A 25,707-nucleotide genomic window follows, 5' to 3' on the forward strand; every position below is an offset into this window, starting at 1 on the left:
TTCCTGAAGACCAACCGCCGAAATCCGCTCTCGGAAGTGATCAAAACTCAGTCATGGTCCGTACGTCGTCGCGCCAAGCGGCTCAAAAGGCCAACGAAGCTTTGACTAGTCACAAGACAGGTGGAAAAGCGTCAGCGGGTACAAAGAGAAAGGCCTCTCAGACTGCTACTTCCGAGCCTAAGAAAGAAAAGATCGAGGAGCGACGGCGAAAATCACCGGAGGAATCAGAGAAGGAAGCTGGTGCAGAGCAGCAGAACAGGGTGGATGAGACAAAGACAGACAAGGAGTCCGATCCTAGTGAGCTGGAGAAAAAGCCAGCACCCGATATGAAGACTCAGCCTCAGCAGCCGGGCAAAGACTTAGTGAAGGAGGAACGAGCAGAGGAGGGTCCGCAGGAAGCAGCCCCCAGACAGGAGAGTGCAGACAAAGCTGCCTCTGCAAATTCGACCTCTGTGGCCCTCGAAAATGCTGAAACGGACTCCAAGACTGAGCTGGGCGTCCATAAGTCTGAAGAGCGGGAGAAAAATGTTTCTTCTAATATCCTCGAAAAGGGCATCATCTATTTCTTTTATCGTGCACGTGTGAATGTCGACGATCCTCACGGGATGAAGGACATTGCGCGCACGTTTTTCGTGCTCAGACCGACCCCAATTGGAGCTGAGCTGGACTCCGTGCAGGGATCAGTGGACCGAGAAGCCCGATGTCGCCTATTAGTCCTTCCGAAAAAAAAGTTCCCTACGTCTGGTAGCGAGCGCGACATGGCTTTCGTGGAGAAATCGAATCAGTCAGTCAAGGACCTCCAAGAACACTTCATTGCCGGTTCGACCTACCAGACGGCCACCCGGGGTGAGCGCCATGTTGAAGAGGCTCAACCGCTCGCAGAGGGTGTCTATGCTATCACATCCGCAGGTCGGGCCTCCCACTTAGCCTATCTGTTGACGATTCCCTCGGACCCCGGAGACCTTCAAGAAAACTTCGGCCTGCACAAGCGCGGTAGCTTTATCGTTCAGTCCAAGAATCCTAAATATCCTGGACCCGTCTCCGCTCAACTTCCCGACCAGCCAAAATATCCTGATTCGTGAGTCTCCATGCGAAAATGGCGCACTGAGTGTCAGATGAGTGGGAGATCAGCAGTGACTGACCTTGAATAACTAGCATTATGGAGCAGTTCCGTGACCTACGATGGGCACCTCTCCGACCAGAATTTCTGGATTATCCGAACGCCCAGATCCTGATGATTGGCCAGGCGCATGATTCATTGGGCAAAGCAGCCACCGCCGAGGTCGAGAAGAAACCGCACGAGAGCCAGCCGGGAGAGGAATTGGAGGAGTTGGAGCATGAAAATGAGCTTCGAGTGCACGCGCTCAGTGGTTAGTCTGCATCGGTCAATCACCTCTGACTTTGGCCGGGGGCTAATTCAATTGAACATAGGCGATGACACCATTTTCCAAGATCTTGGCCTCGATGCAAAGAAGCATGACGGAGTACCTACAACATGGGGAGTGGCAGTGAAACATGAAACAGAGTAAAAGTCACTACAAAACTCCGACATCGGCCGCCGTGAACGGTTCTGCTTGGCCGTAATGCACCTGAAATCGTTTCCCGAGGGCTCCGCGTCCCTTGATAGGAACTTTTTTTTTGCAATTGTGTGGGATTGGGAATGCAAGCAAGTCATTCATATGAAGGAAGATTGCAAGTGCGAGCGAGGAGAAGTATTGTTCTTCAGTTCTGTTGGGCATTCACGCAACTCAGAGCTACGAGCTACTGTTATATAACAGACAACATTCGGCAATTATCTCGAAGTGATCTTTCGCTGGGAGAGATTCCTTGACCTTTGAGTTCAGATGGACGTTTTCGATGGGAGTACCTGCCTCAATGGGTCATTGAGAGCCTTGTAGGAAGAAAACTACGTAAATGGTGAAAGACATAGCTTTTGAGGCGGCAGCCTCCACCCTGTGAGTCCGCAACACACTTCCAGTGTAGGTCAGGACGTCCAAGATTTGGCCCCATCTGATAGGTACATACTTCCTCCAATGTACTGGGCAGCCATGATGGTATGTGCCTATTGGCGGGTCCATCTAAATCACTGCCAAACGCACCTGTCGAACATGTTAAATACGCCATGGCCCTAGAGCTCGGCATTTGGCAAGTCCACAGCTCATGTCCTCGAAGTATGATGGGCGACAATGCGGATTTCCAAGTCAACGACTTGTAAGCAACGCAGTTCCCTTCGAAATTTATTGGGGAAACTGCGGCTCAGACGCTTGAGAAACTCGATTGGCGATGTGCCACGCTTACTCTTGGCGAAGTCAATCTCGTCTGGCGAATAACGATCGCCATTTATTGCACGTTGGGATGTGGAAATCCTAGTTCCCGTCTAGCGTCGCGTGCGACTCGGAGCATACAACTTTTGATGCAAATTCCAACATCCAGATAAATAAGATGAATTTCTCTCACTTTCCGCCCATGAATGAGTTTTTCTTCGGTGTATCCCGACACTCGCAGTGACTATGAGGACGACATTCACCATTGCACTCCTGGCTTCGGTCGCAAATGCAGCCCATGTGATAAACCAAACCACTTGCGCGGGTACTACTCATAAATATACTGGCCTGGCGGGTTATGGTTTCATCCCATCCGACGCAACAGACAAATACGGTGATACCATTGGGGGTATTGGCAGTTCAATTGCGATTGACCAGTCGACATGGCGTAAGTTGAACGGTGAGCAATACTCCGGGACAGTTTACGCAATTCCGGATCGTGGCTGGTGAGTCTCACCTGCTGAGCGTTTGCAGGGGCACACGCACCTTCTTATTAACTTGAGAGGGGAACTCACCATCCATTTGTTCAGGAATACCAATGGTACATTGAACTACCAAGGGCGGATTCACAAATTTGATTTGACCCTCAAATTGGCCCACAAGGCCTCGGCAAGACATCCATCTGAGCCTAATCTCCGGTTGAAATATCTTGACACGATTCTCCTGACCGGTCCGGACGGTCAGCCCACCACAGGCTTGGATGCCGATGCGCTTGGGGCGGCCTCTTACCCCGGGTTTCCGCCTTTGCCAGTGGCAACCTACACTGGCGACGGCTTTGGAGGTTCGGGCAAGGGAGGCAAAAGGATTGCGATAGACGCAGAGGGATTAGCGCTGGCTCAGGACGGCGGCTTCTGGATCTCTGACGAGTATGGTCCGTACGTCTACAAGTTCAGTGCCTCTGGGCGCATGGAGCTCGCAATTCAGCCTCCCCAGGCCTATTTGCCTCGCCGTAACGGTACAGTCAGCTTCAGCGCCGACTCTCCTCCTTTGTATAATCCCTCTGAGAAACCGGATCCCGAAGAGACCCAGTCTGGGCGAAACAATAACCAGGGCTTCGAGGGTCTCACCGTCTCACCGGATGGAAAGACACTTTACACGTTGATACAAAGCTCGCTTGATCAGGAAGGTGGTCCGGAAAAGCAGAATCGCGAGCCTGCTCGCATGCTGGCGTACGATATCTCCAGCAAAACGCCTCGTTTTATTCATGAATGGGTCGTGATGCTGCCGAGATACATCGACTATACTTCCAAACACGCCAGCAAGGCCAACAAAGTTGCTTCACAGTCAGAGATTCATCAATTGCCCACGGGCGATTTCTTGATCCTTTCACGAGACTCAGGCTTCGGACACGGGCAAGATGAGTCGCGCTCCGTCTACCGTCAGGCAGACATATTTTCCGTACTGAACAACCGTTCAGTCACCGATTTCAGAGATCAAAGTGACTATGACACTGCCACGGGTGCCATTGCTTCATCAAATGGTGTCTTGAAAGCCGGCATCACTCCGGCCGAGTACTGCCCTTTCCTCGATTTCAATGTGGATTCCGAATTGGCCAAATTCCGTCTGCATAATGGTGGACCACAGGATCGCTACTTGTTGAACGAGAAATGGGAAAGCCTGGCAATCGTGCCTGTACATCCATCCAAAGAGGAACATCATTACAAGCAACGCGAGCCGCAGGAATATTTCTTGTTCAGCCTCAGTGACAATGATTTTATCACTCAAAATGGTACGCAAACCATCCACTATCTTTCATATGGAGCATTCTCACTGACAGTGCCGTCTAGGTCATATGAATTCGGGAAAGTTCTCATACAAAGACGGATCCGGATACAACATCGACACACAGGCCTTGGTATTCCGAATAAAGTTCTAGAAGGCATGCGAGCCCGATGAGTGGACTCTGTCGTTACTCGAGCCAATTCTCCAAATTCTCAATTAGCGTGAACGTCGCTGCGGCACACGAGGTACTCAATCTAGTTTCGAGTCGCCACTCGGATTGTGGGCTTCTGACAGATTACGGCCACTCTCCACTGGCCGGGATGTCAAGAATCACTGAAGGGCAAATGACTAGCATTCACTTGCAAGGCCGTCCTTGTTAATACCAGAATTAATTACGGTTTCCACTCTCGTACCATTCCCACTTTCTTGTAAAAAAGACTCAAGGACTCCTGACTCCAACCCTCTAGGTTTGATTGTGATAGCTATGCACACCGCATGACTCATGAGTTGGACTGTGGTGGAAATCCCGAAACTATCGTCATGACTCGGCACATGCTTGGAACCATATTCAACTATTAAACGAGTCTCTGAATGTTACTTAGACGATTTTGCAAAAGGCGGACTATGACTCTGTCTTGCAGATCTCTAGGTATCTACCTTTATTTTACCGGAAATTTTCAAGGAAGCAGGAAAGACTCTCTTTTGAAAGATGCCGTCCAATGGGTTTGTTCCCTTGGCTGTGATTGCCAAGATTTCATGCGCCGGCGGACAAGCACAACCCACATCGCGACTGGGCCCGGCTATCGCATGGATCAGCGGTTCATCCATGTCCTTCGTTCTCTGGACAAAAGTAAATAAGATCACGTATTCCACTCTGGTGGAAGAAATGGAGGAATCTAATCCAGAATCGGTAATGTTCACACTACACGGAATGACCTGTTGGCCCAGACCAGAGCCTCCCTTGGCGATCCTCACATTGCGGCAAGTGGTCCCGAGTGGGGATGGGTTCAAGTATTCGGAGTAAATGCGGGCACGAGTAGTTTATCACGATGAAATCCTGGGGTAAATTTGCTCTAGAGACTATTTTCTTCTGTCTCACCTAGCCTCAGAGAGCACATCATGGCAGATACAATGAAGCCTTCGACGCAGGACAAAGTTGTCGTGGAAGGGACGGCTGCTGTGGAAGATGTTGAGCGCCTTGACACTCACGCATCCACCTTTGAGCCTCCTCCAATGCGCCCATGGCAGCGACGAGTTTTAATTTTATCGCTCTGCCTGTCTCTTTTCTTAGGTGCGCTTGACATGACCATCATCGCCACTGCACTACCGACCATCGCGAATCATCTCAATGTCACCTCCCGAGAGTACGCTTGGATAGGAAGCAGCTATACCTTGGCAACAACCGCTTCAACGCCAGTCTGGGTCAAGATCTCAGACATCTTTGGGAGAAAGTCTAGTATCCTGGTGGCTGTATCGATCTTCATGGTCGGAAGCCTCGTGAGTGCTTTGGCCAATTCGAGTGTCTCACTCCTTGCTGGGAGAGTCGTGCAGGGACTGGGAGGTGGCGGCTCGATTGTTCTCGTGACGGTCATTATTGGCGATGTATTTGCACTTGCAGATCGACCCAAGTACTATGGTCTCACTGGGATTGCTTTTGCATTGGCAAGTGCCATTGGCCCTGTGCTGGGTGGTGCTTTTACTGACGGGATCGGATGGAGATGGTGCTGTGAGTTGTCTTTCTCCTCAGATCATTTTGAAGTACTGTATCCCTGCTAGAGAAGGATAGCTTGCTAACATTCTGAAAACATGACAGTCTATATCAATCTTCCATTCGACGGAGTCGTCTTGGTCCTACTTTTTTTTACGCTGAATGTGGCCATCGAAAAGGAGTCCCTCGCCAATGGAATACGAAGTATAGATTGGACGGGCTTCCTATTGATCATCGGCGGAACCATCTGTTTCTTATACGGACTCGAGACGGGCTCGAGTGGGCTATTACCATGGAAATCTGCGACGGTTATTCTGCTTGTCGTTTTTGGCGCGACCATCCTGGTGCTTTTCATGGTTTGGGAGGCCAAATTCGCCAAGAACCCTCTCATCCCATTTCGCATTTTCCAAAAGCGAACTTCTGTGGCCTCATTTGTGGTCGCTTGTTTCCACTCCTTCGTCTTCATATCTTTCGACTTCTTCCTGCCCTTATATTACCAGGTGGTCCTTGAATTCAGTCCCTTGATATCCGGTATCACCCTCTTTGCCCTGATCATCCCGATGTCGATATCAACCTTCTTTGGTGGCTTCTATGTCCGGAAAACTGGCGACTATCGGGCCTTAATATTCATGGGAACTATTCTTTTGACGCTGGGTACGGGCCTCTTTATTGATTTGGGGGTGAGTAAATCGTGGGTCCGCATCATCATCTTTGAAGTTGTGGCGGGCGTTGGAGCTGGAGTCTTGTTCCAAAGCCCCATGATTGCATTGCAGAGTCACCTTCGTCAGTCAGATATTGCAGCAGCAATGTCGGCGTTCTCATTCCTGCGGAATCTATCTACTTCTGTTTCAATCGTGATTGGAACTGTTCTGATCCAACAGACCCTCCACTCCGACAGCCTGACCACGGCGATTGACAACAGTAGTACGGCCGTCGAGGACAAAAAACTATACGTGCATGGTCTGCGTAACATGTGGATCTTCTACACATGCATGGCATCTCTCACCATCGCCGCCACATGCTTCATCAAGCCGAAGGTGCTGAAGAAGAAGGAGTCTCAGGAGGAAGTCACAGATGTCGAGGCGAGCACGGAAAAATGAGCAATGGTAGTACTCACATAGATGGATATAATTTGAATGAATTGAATTTCATCGAAACTTGTTTTTATTAATACTAGCGAAGGAAATAAATCTCCCCGGGCCCTTTCTACGCCTTCTCGAGCTTGCCATTCAAACGTAGAAAAGGTGGAAACTGTCTACTTTTGACTCAAGCATGTCTCGCAGTACCACAAATTCAAGGGAATTGAAAAACAATTACGAAATTTACTATCATCAGGTCAACATAGTAGTAAGCAAGCACATGCATCCATCGAGTGAAAAGACATGGGCGATGATACTTGAGGAGATTAGACCAAAATAAGCTTCCCCGCAGTGCAGGCCTGCCAAACCCCAAAATCTCCAATTTCTTATCAGCTCTGACATCACCTGAGCCGCCCGAGTTGAATTCCAACCTCAATCTCCACGATGTCGACGCGCCACGACGCGTTGCACCAGCCTCTGTGATTGATCAAATGCCTCCGCCGGTGGTGCGTTAGTTAGTCCCCTTATTTCGGTCGGTCTGGAATTCTGTACTCATCTCAAGGACTCCAGACCCCGTCCCCCTTCCGCCCCTCCCGCCGGTATCCTCCGTCACGACGCAGCGGGCCACAGTTTGCCAACTCGCCGCGGTTCTTGTTATCGCAGTCAACACCACACAGGGGCGATATAGACATAGTCGACGATGAAACTGCTCTGCTGTCCACAGCTTCACCTACGAATGATGTAGTCGTGCAGCTTATATCAAGCACTACCCAGTCCCGCCGACAGAGGGAGTCGATCGATGATTCGGAGGACGACAAATGGTTGGACAATGTAGACCCCCGAGAAAAGGGAGAGTCGGGACTTGCAACCGATCAGATCGAAAGCTCTCCACCTTTAAATTCCCAAACACCTGGATATGATGATGCCAGAGATGCCGGCACACGCTTCGCCTCAGCCGGAGACGGCAACAAGAGAGTACGTCTCTCCATGCAGGGTGTCCCACCCCCAGCGAGCGTGGGTGATGATCTAGACGGGGCACTCTCGCCCTTGCCAGAGGTACAAGTCCCAATACCGCATGCGATGCGAACGCCAGGTCCGCGAATACCTCAACGGCCCGCTGTTACGCAGGATGGGAGCGTGGGCGGCCTCCGGGCAACTCCCGACACGCACGGAAGACCACGGCCACCGGTTGTCGAGACACCTGGTAATAACACACAAACACCATTTCGAAACAGGCCGCGATTTATGCTGTCGTCGCAAAAGCCACGAAGCAGTCAGCCTGTACTCCTTGCTGAAAGTCCCTCGGCGACACAGTCCAGCTCACTAGAGAGGCGCAAGCCTACCTTTGTGCTTCCGCGTTCGCCATCCCCAAAACATACAGAAGACGACATCCCTGCCCCGTTCTCACCATCTTCGAAGTCGCTACATCGACGTGGGAAGAATCGGTCAGGATTGATGGGCTATGTGCCCGGGGGGATGGCAGCTGAGGTGCGGAGCTGGATTCTTGAGACAGGATCCAGGCATGAGCAGGTCGGTTCGAATCAGAGTCTTGACATGTCGAGCAGGCAATCTGCCGAATTGCATTGCTTCCTTGTAGCTGCTCGTGTCCTTGAAGTGAGACCCGCAGTTCTTAGTGGCTCGGGTGCACTATCATTCATTCGAGCTGAGAAGGTCGCTGTCTTATCAAATGAAGATACGCTGAACAACGAGTATTTCAATATCGTTCTCATGGGACCCCCTCGGTCGAAAAAAAGAGTTGTACAGCCGCCATCGCGAGATGGCGAGTCCTCAGACACAATCTCTCCGGGGGATTTGCTGGGAGTCCAGAGAGGTCTCTCGTGGTATGTCACCTTGGCTGAATACCAAGCGCTATACGCTGCCAGTGGCGTCCTAGACCCAATGGCTCAAGTCCGCAGACCTACCGAATCCGAAGAGTGGCTAGTTTCCATGCAGTGGGAGCTTGTCCAGAGGGCCACCTAGTTCACACCAGATACGACATCATAATTGGGAAGCAAGATTAATGCGTGGCGGCTAAAGCCATGAGTTTGGTGCTTATTCTCTATAGCAAGGGGTATATTGTTTTGAGCAGAACATGATATCACAAATGGCTCCCATCCTGACATAATCATTCCTTGACGGCTTTCAGTGCATCAACCGCCACGTTGCAGCCCCAGCGAACCAGCTTTTCCTCCTTTTCAGTAACAAGATCGGTCTTCGCAACAACCTTGCGGATGAAATAGATCAGGCCTTTGGCAGCCTGGGGAGTCTCCTGAACTCGCAAAAAGATTTGCATAAGAGTCTCCTCGTCTCTTGTGTCGGTAAAGTCGGACTTTGCCTGCTTCTTTTTCGAGCTCTTTTTCTGCTTTTGCGACTGCTGGATGACACTGATGATCAAGAGCTCCACAAAAGTCTTGGTCTTGGGCTGGAGGTAGGCAAAATTGAGGTTCTTCAACACGCTGAGAGTGAGCGTTCCATCGGCAATGAGCATACCAAACATCTTGGCCAGATTCACCACGGCTTTCATGCTCACACCTGTCTCCTCATCGTCGGCGTCAAACTCCGCTTCATCCTCGTCGTCGTTCTGCTCACCCATTCGCTTGAAGACATTCCACAGAGCGAACATGAACGACATCTTAAGCCGACGGCCAGACTCTCCGCAGAGACGTCGCGCGATCAATGCGTAATAAGGATTGTGTGCTTCCTCCTCCATGGCGCAATGCAACAAAACGCGGGGAATCTCGAATTCCTGCGCACGCTTCAGGCGCAGCTTCGTCAAACGCACTTGCGCATCCTGGTAATCTGTTGCGGACATGATTGCCACAAAGATCGACCGGCGAACGTCTGTGTTCATACGGTGGGCTCTGGCGATTTCGCCCAAGTCCGGCTCGGCTTCGCTATCATCTTCCACCGCATCGGCACGCTTAGCCTGAAGGTCAGATAGTTCCTGGCGAGCAGAGACCAGAGGGTCCTCTCTCCAGCTTGCACCAACAAGCCACCACTTGCCCTTCTTGGAAGAATCATGGATATCCGCCCGGGTGATGTTGATTGGCTCTGAGGCGCGAATGACACGGGAGTTGTTCAAAGAACCCAAGATCTTGCGCATCTTGGTAATGTGCTCCGAGGTCACCCCGGCACCAATTCCAGACTTGACTCGGTTGTTCTTCAGATCGGTAATCGTATCGATCATGAACTTTGTCCGCACTGACAGATTACCCTCGCCAATCTTGGCGACAGCAGGCTGAATGAGGAGAACAATATCTTTGAGAGCAGAGGGATCGTCTTGGCGCAATTGGGGACCAGCGTCTATGACTGCGTGAGCAAACCGATTTCCCCAAGTCATCAAGGATTGTACTTACTCCGAATGATCTTGAGCAGAAGCTCCGTGTTTGTCTCATTGATCTCCTCCAGAAACAGCCGGATGTAATCAAACATCAAAGGATGTCCAATCACATGGAAGTTGTAGAGTTGGCACAAGAGGGAGACGAGGTTGATGTACTCTTTCCCCTCCCACTTGCCACGTTCGTCACCACCAGCATCCATAGATTCGACAATCTTCTGAACAATCTCAGCACCAAAGTCCATGCCCATGATTTTGTAGACCGCGGCAATGAAACCTGCATGGAGCACAATGAAAGTGTCATTCAAAGCCGACCTTTCGGCAATCAAAGTCATCAGCAGAGTGATCAACGTGGAGGTCACATGTTGGCGGGGATAGTCTCGGTAGAGCTTCTCAAACTCTCCCAGGATGGAAACTAGATTCGCCTCAGAAAGCTTGTTGAGGTGTCCCTGAGCTTGACGGCGCAGTCGAGTGAGCGCTTCACTCTCTGGATCTCCACGAGCGCGTAACGATGGCGGGATGTACTTCTGGGCAGCTGCAGGCTCGACTTTCGAAACAGGCGCCACATATGGGTTTTCCCGTTGTCTGGGCTGCTCCTTCTCATTCTCGTCAAACCCGTCAAAGTCGCTGTCGTCTGCGTACTCTTCATCCTCATCATCCTCCGATCCAAAGATTTCCTTGTCCAGATCATCCATCTGGTCATCGCTATCGTCTTCATCCTCATCTTCATCTTCGTCCGTCTCCGGACCTGGTGCCTGACGCTGCAGAGCCTTTTGTCTTTTGCTTTGAAGCCACTCATCAGCTTCACGCTTCCGCTTCTTGCCATCATCATCGGAAATCTCAGCCAAATCTCCCATCAGCTCCTCAAGACCATCTTCAGCAAAGGCTTTGGGGAGCTTCTTCCCCTTTTTCAGACCAAGCTTCTTCTCCAAAGCAGCGATTTCGGCATCATCTTGGGCGATCTTAGATCTGACCGTTTCCGAGATATGACTTGCCCGTGGGACGTTTGCGTCTGCCTCGTCAGAGTCCTCAATGTCATTCTCATCGTCATCGAAGTTCCCTTCGTCATCGTCGTCCTCGTCCTCTTCTTCTTCTACCACTACGAGTGGCCTATGTTGTTCAGTCTTCGAGGCTGGTAATTGCTGTGGTTTCGCTGAAGTTTTCTTGCCTTTCCGCCTGTCGTTTGTGTCTTCTTCGCTAAGAGAGTCTTCGTTCAGGTCTCCACGGTAATCCTCGTTTTTGCGGTATCCATTGGAACCAGAACTCCAGTGGGTGTTCCTCCTGGCAGGCGCGGCTGCTGGTTTGCCGGGTTTCTTATTGTTTCGTTCTTCTCGGCGGCGCTCTTTTCGACTTGCCGGGCCATTTCGCTTCTGCTTCTTGTCACCGTATGTATCTCTGATACCGAGCTCATCACGTAAGCCCCGAGGGAGGGAAGTGGTATTATGCTGAGGCCGTGGCATCGTGGTTGAGTGTTAGGTTGAACCCATTCTTCGGTCTCAGAAGGCTCCGATAGCATGGCGGTCAGTGAACTTTTTTTTCGACTGCCACATTTTCTGCCCGTCAAAAGCCCGAGGCGGGCGGCGGGCCTGCACACAGCGGAGGATCCCGCCCCCCCCGCGATTGATGCCACCGCTGATCGATGGTCGTGAACCACCACCTCTGATTTCTAGAAATCCAACAGCTACCGATAATCTTGCACATCCGCTCAAACTTTCAATTCCACAATGGCTCCTCACTTGAGCAATGACGAAGTCTGTCAGCCCTGAATGAGTCGAAAATCAGGCCTCGGCTGGGGTTCCAATGCCAGGTGATCATTTGCCATTGCGCAGCACACCGCTAACCTGGCTTCTGTTTCCAGTTCTTCACGTCCCTTGCGGGTCTACTCACAAGACCTCTCAAAGATCTCGTGGCTCCGTGTTTCTCTCTCAAAGCCCCTGGTTGACGGCGTCTCCAACTCACCACCATCGATTTTGATCCGGGCTACGGACGGCAACACCAGCGCTCCTAACCCTAAATCGACCGGCAAGGAATCCAGCATTGCCAAGAAGCCATCTTCAACAAACAAAGTCAAGTTCTCTACAGTTGTGAAGCCGGAGGATCTTGAGGCTTTCTACACACGATATGCGGACGTTTGCAAAGCTGGAATGACTGGGTTGAAGAAGCGAGACCGCAGCAAGCGCAAGGCGAAGGGCAAAGGTGGCGCGGCCAAGGCGACAAAAGCATGAGGGGCTCGAGATGGATCTCCGTCATTTTTGTTTATAATAATCGATGGTTGCATGCAGCGCGCCATATCTCAGGGGACTTGTTCATATTTGCATTTTCTGGCGTTCATTCGGCGGGTACTTGTCCTGAACCGGACGTGGTGTTGGATTGATCACAAGCTTCATCTTTAGGAGGCAGATGCCTGATAGTGCGTTGATGTGTTCTTCGGCTCCTGGGCTGGCTCTTTCTTAACCATCTAGCTAATTTTCTGATAAAAAAACGGCGTTGATGATGATCATTTGAAACTTTTCCCCCGCCCTGATTTCTGCATACACGTTCCGAACGAGTTCACGACTATCCAATAGCCAAGGGAAATTGACCCTTGCCTTCCTCCACGTGGAAGCCCCATTTTACTCCGGCGTACTTTTCACGCAGCGTTGGCTTGACCGGGAACTTTCCTTTGACTGGGCCCGTGATGGAGACCATGCTCGTCTTGACCTTGGGGGGCTCTTTCCACACTCCCCCTACAGGCTCGAGATCGTACCGGAGCATGACCATGGCTACGAGAAGCAGGATTTCTGAGCTGGCAAAGTGTCGACCGGGACACACCGTTGGTGAGACGCCAAAGGTCATGAAGCCACCGGTGCGTCTCCCATCTTGTTTATCGCCCGTGCTCATGAACCGCCGCTCGTCAAAGACGGCTTGGCTCTCCCCCCACACATCAGGGTGTTGTGCGAGTGGGATGGAAGGCATATTCACAGAGTTGCCAGCCTTGAGAAGATATTTGTCCGCAAGAAGAGTGTCCTTTATCACGATCCGCATGGGTGACGAGTTGGACCGGAATCGGAGAACCTCCTGGAATGCGGAGAGCAAAAGTGGACATTTCTCTCGAATGGAGGTCAGGTCGATGCTATGCGAGCCGTCGTCGGCCACCCTGAGCGCGTTGAGCTCGATCTCTTGGCGAAGTTCCTCCAGAAGTTGGGGCCGGGAATGGAAATCAAACATGCACCAGAACATGGCGGGGACCGTGTTGGAAACGAACGCCAAGAGCATGCTGACTTCCAGTAAGCAGTATTCTTCGAGTGAGAGGCCACTTCCCATGGTTGCCTTGAAGCGCACATTAGCCAGCTCAGAAGCTTGCTTGTGGCCATCTGCTTGGGTGTATTTGTAGACTGCATCTGCAACCTGTTGACGAGCGTAGTATGGCTTGCGCGCCAGGAGTGACGGCCAGATATTAGGCAGGAGGAGGCCGAGGCCACCTTCAAAATCCCTGCGAGAGCCGTTAGATATACAGCACCAGTTGACTGGGGGGCCTACTCGCCCGCGGGTGATTCTTCACTTACCACCAGAGGTCCTGGATCTTCTTGTCGGCGTACGGGTTCAAAGGGCCATAAGTGGCTTCAGTGCTGGCAGCCATGGTGGCATCTTTGCACCATCCGTATAGGTCGAAAGTGGAAGTCTGACTGAGTTGCTCAATAAATGGCTGAATCAACCGAATCATATGAATATTCAATTTATCCAACGGTTTCCCAACTAAAGTCGGGATCATGGAATGCATAATTCGCAGGCCCAGACCCTCACCACCCGCGTCTTTATCTCTGAGGATGTGCAAGGATTTAGGATTCTTGATCCCGGAGATGGACTTTGCACTGAACAAGAGCAGCGGACTAAAAGTGAGTGTCTTTGAATTGCGCTGAACCGCCTGAACCAGGTCGGGCGAAGTCACAACGTAGAACTTGTTGACCAGCATGTCCAAGCCGATGATGGGCTTGTCGCGGTGCTTTTTGCTAAGTGGACGAGTCAATTCGGGTGTCATATTTCCTGGGGGGAGGCAACTTCTACTTTGACCAGTTCGGCACAACACTTACGCTTGATCACCCCAATGTCCGACTCCATTCCACAAAAGGCCGAATGCGTGTCCCACGATCGGGATGCCGTTGGTCACCATGGGCGGTTCGCGAGGATCATAACGACGGCCATGGAGGAGAATCAACCCCAGCGCCACCACGGCACCGAGGATCAAAAGGTGCGTCGTCTCGATCATACCGATATGGGGTTGTAAACTGGAATCACCCGATTGTCATGGCAGCCTTTGGCAATTGGCCTCTCTTTGTTAGAAAAAAAAGGGGGGGGGGGGGGGGGGGGGGGGGGGAACGGCCAGATAATGAATGTCCGACGCGGCTGCGCATGGAGCTAACCAAACTATGGGCTGTCTACTCTCCTCGAGTACACCGCATAGTGCGTAATGCGTGCAGTTTGGAGCCGCGAGCAGCCATTAGTCAGACCAGAGTCGGTTCGAGTCAACTCCTCTTGAGGTAATGGAACTTGGTCAGTACCGAGATGTCTCAACTCCCAACGGGACCTCTCGTTGGCACCGGAGAAAGCTTAGACCATCCACTCTCCACACTTCGCTTACAGTGTTCGTTTCCGCGTTTTCTATCATCCACCATGTACTGTCTGTGCCAGTATATACTTCCAGGTAGTATATAAATTAATTTCCGGCGGGTAGATCTTTCCTGTCTAGGCTGCCACAGCTTTTCTGAGGACGCTCAGCTTCCACAGATTCACTGAGGAAATGTCATCACCGGCTCAACTCCTGTGATCGTTGCCACAATTGAACTCGCGCGAAGTGTTCCACACGACGGCAGGTCAGCGGACATCTCTGTGCCTAACTACCTACAGTACAGTACTGCCCTCCAAATGCATCTCACCGCCTGTCCTATACTCACGTCACATTGAAGTGCTCCTATCGCAGATCACGACTAAAGTTCTGTTTTATGCAGTAGTCTGGAGCGTTCTTCCTCTCGTCTTTCATCGATCATTATCTAGCTTCTCTACCCAGTTCCACCTCCCCTGTCCTTACACATCCCCCATTTGACCAACATATTTTGTTGGTTCTCATCAGTAGTATTCTCCTCATCCCACAAGACCAAGGCCGTCGAGTCGGCGAAGACCATCGGTAGTCCCGAGTCACACTCACTCGTCGTCGAGCCAGTGAGGCTGAGGGACTGTGATTCGTACCTACCATTTGAAATCTCAAATGCTGCGGTATTATTGGACCCCCTTCCTTTCTTTTCTTCGGGCAACCGCAAACGATGTCTACTGTCATATCAGATCCGACAAGGTTGACTCCTATTCGAACCTGTTCTTTGCCGTGTCAAACATATCCCAGCCTCTCCAGGAACAACTAAATGAAGATCAAAGCCCTCTTGATGCTTCCTGTAGATTGACCTTTGCTCGTTGTCGAAACGGGTGTTTTCCGAGTGAAGCACCACGAGCTAGGTCACGTCTATCAACCAAATCAGACATCTCAGGGTCGGCAAGGGGATGAGGACGGGACTACCACGGAAGTAACAGAAATGGAGCGCCAAGAGTTGGCGAATATTATCCGGTATATGCATGCAAGGCTGAGGTTTGACTCGATTTGCCAATTGGCCATCGCTTGGGGGGGGGGGGGGGGAAAGCCCGAAATGGGTAGTTCATCCAATTAGTTGAACCATCCTTGTCCCTGGTCGAAAAAGTTTCATCTGCACCCTACTACTCTCCTTTCCTGTTCCGCCCCACTATGCCGCAAATAGTATTGACTCAATACTATTGAGTACTGTCAATTTTTAGTGTACTGGCTGCCTGCTATGCCATCATTGATGTACACGCCATTAGCGTTGAAGCGCTGTTACAAAGGGAGATCGAGGATCGGAGGAATCTGGCCTCTCATCTTGTTTGGATGATCCTGTAGGTTCGTAATGTATTCTAACCGATTTGGTATTTCCCATTTCCAGAAATACGCCTCCAGCTCAGGATGGAGCAATGAGAAAGAGCGGGATAGGTGCTTGAGCAGTATGTTATTCTCAGGGCGAATGGTCCGGGTCGCTTGGGAGGTCAAGACCCAGTCGTATCCACTTAGGTACTCCTTCCGCGAGGCACATGTGTCCACAGCGGATTCTCTGAAAATTGGAATCGGTGAAACAGGCTAGCCGATTGAGCTTATACAACAGGCCTCCAATCTTACTGGGTAGCTATAGTGGCTGACCAGCAGATCGTGATGATGAAGGATTCCATCTGTGAGTGGCAAAGGAAGAACCATTTATTCCAACCTAGTAGGAGTGGAGACTGGGTCATCTCCTGCACTGATGCGTCGGACTAGATCGCTGCCGGTCTGTCCGATCACGTGCAAGGGCTTTTCGTCAATTGAGATCAAACACAACATGTAGACGGAACAGCACACTGGCACAGATCACAATATGGCCTATGTACTGAGTACATGATCTCGAGAAGGCTCTCCACTACACTTAGAAAGTTAAGTATAAGACAAGGTGTGCGGTCGCTCTGGATGGTGGGATCGTTCTTCCTCCTCGGAGCCCAGTGGTCTCTGTCATTGGAATGAATAACTGATCGAATGACGACGATCGCATTCAGCAGCAGACAGTATTGATCCAAATCTGCAGCCTATCCGTTCCATGAAGCACATTCCAAGCTTTACCAGCGCTGAGTAAGAGAGGAGGGAGTCAAGAAAGGAAAGTTCAAGTCAATCTCTAGCTTTGGAAGATTTCTGGTGTTAAAGTGCTATACCGAGTCTATTTATCTCGCCGCGATATTTTCTTGAGAGTTGACCGGAGGGCGACTTTGAGGTCTTCATGCTCACCTCCAATTTGATCAATCTGTGCCTCAAGATCACGTTCCTCGGCAATTTCCACCCTCCGAAAGCAATTCTCAATATCGACCTCGCAAAAGAGCTGTTTCGCCCGGTCCTCTGCTTGAACGCTGGGTCTTCCGTAGCAGAGACTGAGCAAGGCCTTCTGTTCAGAATTGCAAAGCTCAAAAGCCTTGATAGCGACCCATGAGCACTTGTTATCCCGTATGTCTGTCCCAACCTTGCCAGTAGTGTTCGGATCCCCGAACACGTCAAGATAATCATCCTGGACTTGAAAATACCATCCCATTCGAAGAAGAACCCTTTGCACAATCTCCACGGTCTTCGGATCCGCAAGTTGAAGATAATACAGGGCCAGCATCACGGGAAGACAGAAACTGTAGAATGCAGTTTTGTTCTCTGCGATAAATGTGTAGCGCTCCATGGTCATATCAGCGAGGTGACATTGGTCGCTGGTCGTCATGTCGGCAAGCTGACCGAGCTCTGTCCGAAATGCGGCTTCATGGAAAAGCGCCTCTAACTGGCTATAGCACGGATGATCGAGGAAGTAATGCCGTAGGAGTGCCCTAATTGATGATTTGATCAAGCACGCATCGTTCACGGCACTGAGCCCAACCCCATCTCGGCGATACCAGCAAGGTTGACCGCGACGGTACTCTGAGGCGTCCATTATGTCGTCCCAAATCAGGTATGCAGCCTGAAAGAACTCGGTGAGCCAGCCCAGGATGCTGAGATGCCGAGTCTTTCGTGGGCTCAGAGGTTGAGATGACATGAGCCGACCAGTGCTCAGGACAATGCAACCGCGGTTGAGTTTTCCGCCTTGGACGTTGTACTTCACACACTGCACCGTCCCGGATGATCATGTTTCATAGCGTTAGTTTGGACTGTGAGACGAACAATAGAAGGGTTGGCGAAAAGCGCATACACTGAGGAATTGAGCTGAAAGTGCATCAGGAACGCCATTACGAATGAACTCATTCTCTAAATCTGTCAGGACAGACGGTAGGACAGCCTGTAGGGTGTCTCTCTCCGCCATCTCTAAATGCGATCGATATGCCTCGGTTGCAAAAAGGCCAGGAAATTCCAACTGCCGCCAGCTTTCGGCAGTCAAAAGGAACGTATAATGAGACAAGAAGATAGACCACAGTCTTGATGAGAAGAAAAATTCTAACTAAATAATGAAGGGGTCTAGGAAATCAATCACTCCCAAGCTCCTTCCGCATAGAGAATGATGCAGAGCGGTCTTGGTAATTCCACTCCGTTTAAGGTTATTCACCACCGAGGCAAAAGAATTAGCGGGAGACCACGCTATTGAGGATCGGTCATAGTACGTAGAGATTAGTATAGAAAATAGAAGATAAAAATAATTTTGCCGTTCTGGGAAGGTCGGAATCCTTAACAGGACACATGAGGACATAGCGGGTCAGAAGCTGTCTTCCTAACCATGAGGCGACAAATCATTTGCTTGATTCCACCACGTTTTGTTTTGAGTATAATGTGGATCGGGGGCTGGCAGGTTGTTCATGCGAACTTGTGAATTTCTCTGCTACAGATGGCTCCTGCAATTGAGCTCGAGCCTCCGGTGTATGTAGCCACCATTATGCTGTGTAACTCAGTCTCTCAGGGTGCTGTACATGGTCACGAGGGGTTGATTGGCTCTTCCATTTTATGCGGGAGATGATCATTCACCGACCCGTCATACTAGCACAAATCATGCGTCGAGTCTACACAGTCGACCTCCATCTTCAGGATTCAGGATGGGGGTGCAGGAAGGGTGCTTGAGAAAGTCAGGGTGTGCTGGGGATGTAAGCCACCATATGCATTCTATCATCATCGCCCTCTAGCAGATTGATCCACTTCTGTCCCAGCATGGAAAGATGGAAAAATTCCACACTACCAGATTGGCATAATGACATACCACCTGCATATGATAAACAAACTGTGTAGCGGATCGGCATCCTGGACATTCTATGCCTCTAAGTGGGTTCCTCGTGATCTATGCATTGGGTCACTGCAGGTTCTACCGTCATCCATGGGTACCTAGTAGTAATTAAATACTGCGTCTCGTTCCTATGAGTGTCTTCCAAAGAAGCTTGCCGGTTTCTGCCTCATGCAGTCAAAAGTCTTGTGCGACCTAGAAACTTTAGGCCTACAAAGAAACATCTAGCCGTATTCAATCAATAGGTATGAGGATTTCAGCCAAGTTTTGACGTAGCTCATTATGAGTCCGAGCCAGTAAAAAATCCCTCAAGGCGACCCAGGAGGAACTCTGGTACTTCCCGTCTACATATTAGAGACAGGCCGAGTCTGTCCACCTGCATCTATTTTTTTCGAAGGCCGTGCGATCGGACCCTGCCGCTATGTATGGGTGTGACTGATTCAAGGAGCAATTCCGAGCTCCTATGACTTTCAACCGAAAATTGATAGCCCAATCTATCACGTTTTCAGGGCCTACGTGGCGGGGATCCCGAGGCATATGCCCTTGTCAGTGGCCACGGTGCTAAGATAGACTCTGTATCCAACGCCACGCACTCCCGATGGCCATGCTTTCCTACAGACTGGAGGGACCTATACGGACAAGGGTTGGGTCTCAAAACCAGATTTTACAGATAGGGCGAAAAGCGGATAGACGCCTTAGGTTCAATATCCGAGGTTCCAGCAATAGGAACTTGATTTGATCATCTCAGTGCGTGAACAGTGGGCCAGGTCAACTGTGGAACTAAGCTGGCCGTTTGACCAAGTGACAATTTTCCGTTTCCTTTTCGAACGCAGACGAGACGGCTCACTTTAGTTGAAAGCTGATGTGAATTGATTTGTATAGGTACAATATGAAGAATGAGAGATGCTTCACCCCTCAAACTGTTAATCACAGTAGGGTGGCAGATAGCCCTCGTCTTCAAATAACTCGAAAAGGTGGTAGCGGCGGTGGGAGGTACACAGAAGAATCCAACCATTGATGTAATCTCGCACTACTCTCTTCATGTCCTCTCGACTTCCCAGGATCTCATACACTGAGTGTACAACTTGCGGGGCGTAACTTGTCAAGTGTTTGAGGACGTCCAGATGGGATAGTCCGTGCGTCTCCGAGAAATTGGCCACAAAATTACCTGTTTCCTGTTCGATGATAAACTCTTTGTAGTAAGAGAGAATATCGTTCGTAAAATCAGTGAACAGGACAAGCTCTTGCACGACGGGGAAGAATCGGATCAGGTTCTCTTGTTCCGGGTAGGACGCCTTAGGCCATAGCAATGAGATGAGAATCTCAGCTGCCCCAACTTTGGTGCGTAGAAACATCGGCATCAGTCGAGTCTTGGCTGAGAACTTAAAGTCGGACTGTTCCATCTCATATTCAATGATACGGCCGTTGACGTAGTCGAAAGCGGACTTGATGATTGTCGAATGGCAATAAGGTCCGTAAAACCGGCCAAGATATCGAAGGTGTTTATCGAAGCCGTTAAGTAGCGGGTGATGATGATCGTTGTTGAGCGCAAAACTGACAGAAAGTTAGTTCAAAGTGCTTCTCATCTTGAACGCTCTTTATCGAGCTCCACTGACTTTTGACAAAAGGAGCGAAGTTCGTCAAGGAATGATAACGCAATATCATCCACTAGGAACATGTAGAGAAATTGAATGGCGCAAAGAACTTTGTTCTCGAATGGCAGGGATTTATAGGCGTTGAGAGTGAGGGTCACCGATAGCTTCAGAACGCGATGGACAGCTTTTTCAATCTTCGGTCCCAGATTCTGGGATTTGAAATATGCCCAGACGGCGACTTCAAGCTCCGAATCCTTGACAAGTGGTGCGTGGCGGTCAAAGTCGACTCCCTCGAGAAACGATTTGATCAACGACTTGATCACATCTTTATCGGTAGATTCACCAGTATCGAGGCCATGGTAGACGAAAGCACTTTCTGGACGAACAGAAGACATTTTCACTGGGCGAATATGTTTCTCGAAAAGAATAGACGAGGTCGGCATCTCCTCGCTCCTTGTCCCGGGACGAGACTTAATTATAGCATACCTTGGTAGCTATACCAGCCTCCAGACTATGACTAAAACAAAAAGTTGTATCGCGATAGGTGCAAAGAAATTTCATTGTTGTCATTACTTTGGCCTCCTGAGCCATGCCTCTCGCCCTGAGAGCAATCTTTGCTTGCGTCATTCGATATCCACATCTTGGAGACAAAGTGTCTTGATCCATACCTGGATTTTGACTTGCTCGCTTCCGTGCGATACATCATATGCCGCATTTCAGGAGAGCTAAAGGGGGAACTGGTGGAGCTGATGCATCATGCAGTTGGGCCTCATGGATCCCATTCATGACATTCTTGCCTCGCAGAGGAGTGAGAAAAGGTTGCCTGACGTGGTGATGCAGCTACATGCATGGACTTCTGCATCTCTAAAAACTTAAAATTGCGCACGTAGAGTGAATACCGATCATTTATTTCCAATGCAGCAAACTACTTACATGGAGTACGACGATCAGCTTGGCAGGAATTATTCAATAGTTCTTCCAGAGTCCGGACGTGCGGTATCACTTGTGTCGGTCAATCATGCCCGAATATCTCCGTCGTATACTTTTTATGCATGACCTAGACCTCAATGAAGTACGATGACTTCATGGCGGATGATACAAACCTCCGAGTATGATTTGGCAAGCCAAAATTAGTGGATTTTCGGGTCAGCTTGCTCACAAGAGGCGCCTTGGTGTTCCGAAAAACCGCACAGGCAGAGATGACGGTTAATTTTAAGGAACAGGAGAATGATAAGAATGCGTCTTTCACCGCTGGAAACCCACGATTGACAACAGACTACAAGAATCCCCGCCCTTTTCCATAGCGAGACAACCTCGCCAAACATTGGGCACCGAGATGACCATCTTCCGACAGATCAAACGGAAGGACAATCCGGCCCCAGCCCGTTCCTCCAACATCACCATCCCCGAGACGTCCGTCCGGTAAATGAAGATAAAAGATCGATTTACTTTTATAGACCCAGCTAATGACATCGATAGACAGCAACCGTCTGTACCTCCTACACACGACCAGAATGATTACAAGAACCTCTATCGACGATCCATTGATCAGCCCGAAGATTTTTGGTCTTCGATGGCCACAGATCATCTGCAATGGGACAGTCCATTTCGTAGCGTCTATTTGAATGGTGCTGACGCCAGCACCCATTCTTGGTTTGCGGGAGGGAAACTGAACGCTTGTTTCAACTGTGTCGATCGACATGCATCGCACAACCCCCACAAAATGGCTATTCTCTATGAACGAGATGAGCCCACTAGTACGCCGGAAGGAATGACGTTCGCGGAGCTACTCAGAGACGTATCGAAGTTGTCCTGGGTGTTGAAAGACCTTGGCGTTCAACAGGGTGAAGTAGTAACCGTGTACATGCCGAATATTCCGGAAGCAATTGTGGGTATGCTGGCATGTGCCCGCATTGGCGCAGTTCATTCGGTTGTGTTTGCTGGTTTCTCATCTCAGTCGCTCCGAGGACGATTGGACGACGCCAAATCAAAAGTCATCCTCACGGTCGATGAAGGTGTCCGGGGTGGCAAGGTCATTCCCATGAAAAACCTGGTTGAAGACGCACTTGTTGAATATGAAGGTCCCAGAGTGAAATGTCTTGTTCTCAGGAGGACCAAGAATCCGGTCCCATGGTGCCATAGAAGTACCGACTTCAATTGGCATGAAGAATGTGCCAAGTGGCCGTCCTACTTTGCACCGGTGTCAATGGGGGCGGAAGACCCTTTGTACCTGCTCTATACTTCAGGGTCGACGGGGAAGCCCAAGGGCCTGATGCATTCCACTGCAGGATATCTCCTAAGCTGCGCTGTCTCGGGCAAATACGCGCTGGACCTCAAACCAGCCGACGTCATGTTTTGCGCCGGCGACGTCGGCTGGATCACTGGTCACAATTATCTCGTTTACAGCCCGCTATTACTTGGAATTACGACCGTGATATTCGAGGGAACGCCAGCATACCCTGATTTTGATCGATTCTGGCAGATTCTCAGTCGATGCAAAGCTTCTCACTTCTATGCAGCACCCACAACTCTGCGAATGATCAAAAAGGCTCGTCCCGATGGTAATAAAATGGCCTTGAAAGATTTGAGAGTCATTGCATCAATCGGCGAGCCTCTAGCTCCCAATGTTTGGGAGTGGTGTTTCGAGATACTTGGACGTAAAAGGGCCTGTGTCTTGGACGTGAGTTTTGACGAGAATAAGAAAAATTGCAGTGCATCGAAGCTAACATTTTACATCAGACATATTTTCAAACTGAGACTGGATGCCACGCGTTTACACCACTGGCCGGTGTTACTCCTATTAAACCCGGTTCCGTTGCTTTGCCATTCTTTGGATTCAATCCAGCATTGATTGATCCCGACTCGGGTAAAGAAGTAGACGAAGATGAAGGTCAAGGGTTGCTCGTATTCAAGCGGTCATGGCCGGGCATTGCGCGTACGGTATGGAGAGACCATGCCAGATACATAAAGACCTATTTCAACGACTCAAGAGGATACTTTGTAAGCAAATTGTTCCTTCTCCCTCGTTGAGTACTTGCTGAAACTCCGATGAGATCACTGGTGACGGCGCCAGTCGAGATCGGGACGGCTACTACACCATTCTGGGTAGGGTGGACGATGTGGTTAACATTTCGGGTCACCGTCTGTCAACCGGGGAGATCGAATCTGCTCTTTTGAATCAAGGTAACGCCTACCCAGCGTAGAGAAGTGGAGATTCGGATCTATTACTGACTATACACAGGTCCTTTCGCCGAGGTTGCCGTTGTCGGCGTGCAGGACCAAATCACTGGCCAGGCGCTGAATGTCTTTGCCGTCCTCAAAAGGCCAGGGACTGAAGACAGCAGGGAAATGAGTACATCGGCGCAAGAGCATGTCGGAAAGGCGATCGGGCGGTTTGCTGTTCCCAAAAATGTTTTCATTGTGAATGATCTTCCGAAAACGCGATCAGGAAAAATCATGCGACGGATACTCAGGAAAATATTGGAGGGTGAAACCGATCAATTTGGTGATACTTCTACTGTGAGTCCTCAGAATTCACAAGGGAACGAGGTGTCGGTGGCTAATGAACAAACCGCAGCTGATCCATCCTGATGTCATCTCACACATCGTTGAGCAAGTGAAAGGCCAGAATGCACCGAGCTCAGGAACCTCGAGGGTAATTGATACGCCTGGCTCAACAGCAGGAAGTGCCTCTTCAATTACAGACTATCCTTACCAATTCTCGGATTACGAGCTCACTTTGCTTGATCACATTCTGCCACCTTGCCACATGTTCATGTTCCTCTCATTTGGCGCAGCTTCCATCGAAGGCATCGACGCCCTCCGCCATGGTGTTGCCCGGTTGAGTGACTCTCTTCCGTTTCTTACTGGTGTAGTGGTGCCATCAAGGCATTGTCAGGATAAAAAGGATGCATTCGAGGTCCAACCAGCAGAGAAGGCGTTCCTGCAAAAGTATCCCATGCTCAAGGTGGCATTCAGCCCAAAGATGGATCAAATTACACCAGACGACTTCATCCAACAAGATTATTTGCCTATTCCATTCATGATGCCCCCAACAGAGCCCATGCCGCTGGTGCGGTTTCAAGCCAATGTTACAACCCGACGAATCGTGCTATGCGTGGCATATAACCATCGGGCATTAGATAGCACGGGCGTCTCGGTCGTTCTCAAGACTCTGGCAAGACTTTGCAGCAGTCCAAAAGACCAAGCCGAGAGCCTGCCTACCAGTGACGATATTGAGACTTCTACTCGCCAGCGCATCAGGAGCTCTGCATCGAAGGAGCCAGTGCCGCTAGGATGGACACCGGTTCCCCTATCTCTTGATGCGGGTGCGACTGAAGATTCCTCACACGAGGCTGTCAGCCGCAAGTTCAGTCTCAGTGCCAGAAAGATCGCGCTGTTGAAAGAAGTTTGCAACTCTGCCTCGACTGCCGAAGACCACGATGGTTCTGGAAAAAGGCGCCATTGCACGTCCAACGACGTGATCTCGGCCTTGGTTGGAGTTTGCGGCAATGCAGCACGCCGTGACATCGTGCCGGACTGTGTCTCGCCACCCAGAGTGATCATCGCAGCAAACGTGCGGAAACAGTGCCAACTGCCTCCCAATTACATTGGAAATGTACTTGTTGCGGCCGAGGCCACAGATCCAATCTCATTAATTTCTTCCCACATGAAGATCCCAGATGATCTCAGAAGTCTGCGCCAGGAAGATCTCACCCAGATATGTGGCTATGCTCTCGCTCTGCGGGATCAAATTGCTTCTATCTCGGAGAGCTATCTGCGCGGCATTCTGCATACGATCTCGGAAGCTTCCAGCTTTTCGTCCATTACCCCTGCTTATGGGAAGAGCATCATTGTGTCAAGCTTGCGCTGGATGGACTTTTATTTGGATTTTGGCCCATTAGGCAAAGTTGAAAGATACGATATTCCGGAGACGAAAGTCAAAGGAGTTTGCTGGGTCCTGCCGCTGCATGAGTTGGAGGGCGGATCCGAATCAGAACCGTTTGAGCTCCGATTTGTTCTCGAGCGCGCCGCCATGGAACGTTTGCAGAAGAATGAATTCTTCAGATGGGTGACCTCGGATTAATACTTAACACTTCGCTCGAAGAAATTTGGCCCAGGAACGAACGCTCTCGCTTTTTTTCAATTCC

At 50.3% G+C, this 25,707-nt stretch overlaps 10 protein-coding genes across 10 annotated transcripts; 6 read left to right on the plus strand and 4 right to left on the minus strand.

The window, feature by feature from the left end:
- Positions 1-53: 53 nt before the first annotated feature.
- Positions 54-1,529, plus strand: POX_g08915 (uncharacterized protein; the record flags this gene model as incomplete). Its single annotated transcript, XM_050117682.1, has 3 exons — positions 54-1,078; positions 1,156-1,370; positions 1,432-1,529. 3 exons carry the CDS (start codon positions 54-56, stop codon positions 1,527-1,529), a joined length of 1,338 nt encoding a protein of 445 aa, XP_049965826.1.
- A 981-nt stretch (positions 1,530-2,510) lies between these two features.
- Positions 2,511-4,200, plus strand: POX_g08916 (putative secreted protein; the record flags this gene model as incomplete). The annotated part of the gene is made up of 3 exons (XM_050117683.1): positions 2,511-2,770; positions 2,855-4,053; positions 4,112-4,200. The coding sequence occupies 3 exons, from the start codon at positions 2,511-2,513 to the stop codon at positions 4,198-4,200; spliced, it is 1,548 nt and encodes a 515-aa protein (XP_049965827.1).
- Positions 4,201-5,165: 965 nt separating this feature from the next.
- Positions 5,166-6,854, plus strand: POX_g08917 (Efflux pump dotC; the record flags this gene model as incomplete). Its single annotated transcript, XM_050117684.1, has 2 exons — positions 5,166-5,772; positions 5,860-6,854. 2 exons carry the CDS (start codon positions 5,166-5,168, stop codon positions 6,852-6,854), a joined length of 1,602 nt encoding a protein of 533 aa, XP_049965828.1.
- A 470-nt stretch (positions 6,855-7,324) lies between these two features.
- On the plus strand, positions 7,325-8,813 carry POX_g08918 (uncharacterized protein; the record flags this gene model as incomplete). The annotated part of the gene is made up of 2 exons (XM_050117685.1): positions 7,325-7,339; positions 7,404-8,813. 2 exons carry the CDS (start codon positions 7,325-7,327, stop codon positions 8,811-8,813), a joined length of 1,425 nt encoding a protein of 474 aa, XP_049965829.1.
- Positions 8,814-8,958: 145 nt separating this feature from the next.
- Positions 8,959-11,630, minus strand: POX_g08919 (uncharacterized protein; the record flags this gene model as incomplete). The annotated part of the gene is made up of 2 exons (XM_050117686.1): positions 8,959-10,136; positions 10,190-11,630. The coding sequence occupies 2 exons, from the start codon at positions 11,628-11,630 to the stop codon at positions 8,959-8,961; spliced, it is 2,619 nt and encodes an 872-aa protein (XP_049965830.1).
- A 264-nt stretch (positions 11,631-11,894) lies between these two features.
- POX_g08920 (uncharacterized protein) lies at positions 11,895-12,395 on the plus strand (the record flags this gene model as incomplete). The annotated part of the gene is made up of 2 exons (XM_050117687.1): positions 11,895-11,921; positions 12,000-12,395. 2 exons carry the CDS (start codon positions 11,895-11,897, stop codon positions 12,393-12,395), a joined length of 423 nt encoding a protein of 140 aa, XP_049965831.1.
- Positions 12,396-12,726: 331 nt separating this feature from the next.
- On the minus strand, positions 12,727-14,416 carry POX_g08921 (uncharacterized protein; the record flags this gene model as incomplete). The annotated part of the gene is made up of 3 exons (XM_050117688.1): positions 12,727-13,642; positions 13,716-14,159; positions 14,241-14,416. 3 exons carry the CDS (start codon positions 14,414-14,416, stop codon positions 12,727-12,729), a joined length of 1,536 nt encoding a protein of 511 aa, XP_049965832.1.
- Positions 14,417-16,946: 2,530 nt separating this feature from the next.
- POX_g08922 (Farnesyl pyrophosphate synthase) lies at positions 16,947-18,059 on the minus strand (the record flags this gene model as incomplete). The annotated part of the gene is made up of 2 exons (XM_050117689.1): positions 16,947-17,864; positions 17,949-18,059. 2 exons carry the CDS (start codon positions 18,057-18,059, stop codon positions 16,947-16,949), a joined length of 1,029 nt encoding a protein of 342 aa, XP_049965833.1.
- Positions 18,060-19,885: 1,826 nt separating this feature from the next.
- On the minus strand, positions 19,886-20,952 carry POX_g08923 (uncharacterized protein; the record flags this gene model as incomplete). The annotated part of the gene is made up of 2 exons (XM_050117690.1): positions 19,886-20,516; positions 20,579-20,952. 2 exons carry the CDS (start codon positions 20,950-20,952, stop codon positions 19,886-19,888), a joined length of 1,005 nt encoding a protein of 334 aa, XP_049965834.1.
- A 941-nt stretch (positions 20,953-21,893) lies between these two features.
- POX_g08924 (Acetyl-coenzyme A synthetase) lies at positions 21,894-25,643 on the plus strand (the record flags this gene model as incomplete). The annotated part of the gene is made up of 6 exons (XM_050117691.1): positions 21,894-21,979; positions 22,037-23,237; positions 23,297-23,557; positions 23,611-23,740; positions 23,799-24,076; positions 24,135-25,643. 6 exons carry the CDS (start codon positions 21,894-21,896, stop codon positions 25,641-25,643), a joined length of 3,465 nt encoding a protein of 1,154 aa, XP_049965835.1.
- Positions 25,644-25,707: the final 64 nt, after the last annotated feature.

The sequence above is a fragment of the Penicillium oxalicum genome, chromosome VII (assembly GCF_001723175.1).
Source record: "Penicillium oxalicum strain HP7-1 chromosome VII, whole genome shotgun sequence".
Taxonomy (NCBI): Eukaryota; Fungi; Ascomycota; class Eurotiomycetes; order Eurotiales; family Aspergillaceae; genus Penicillium; species Penicillium oxalicum.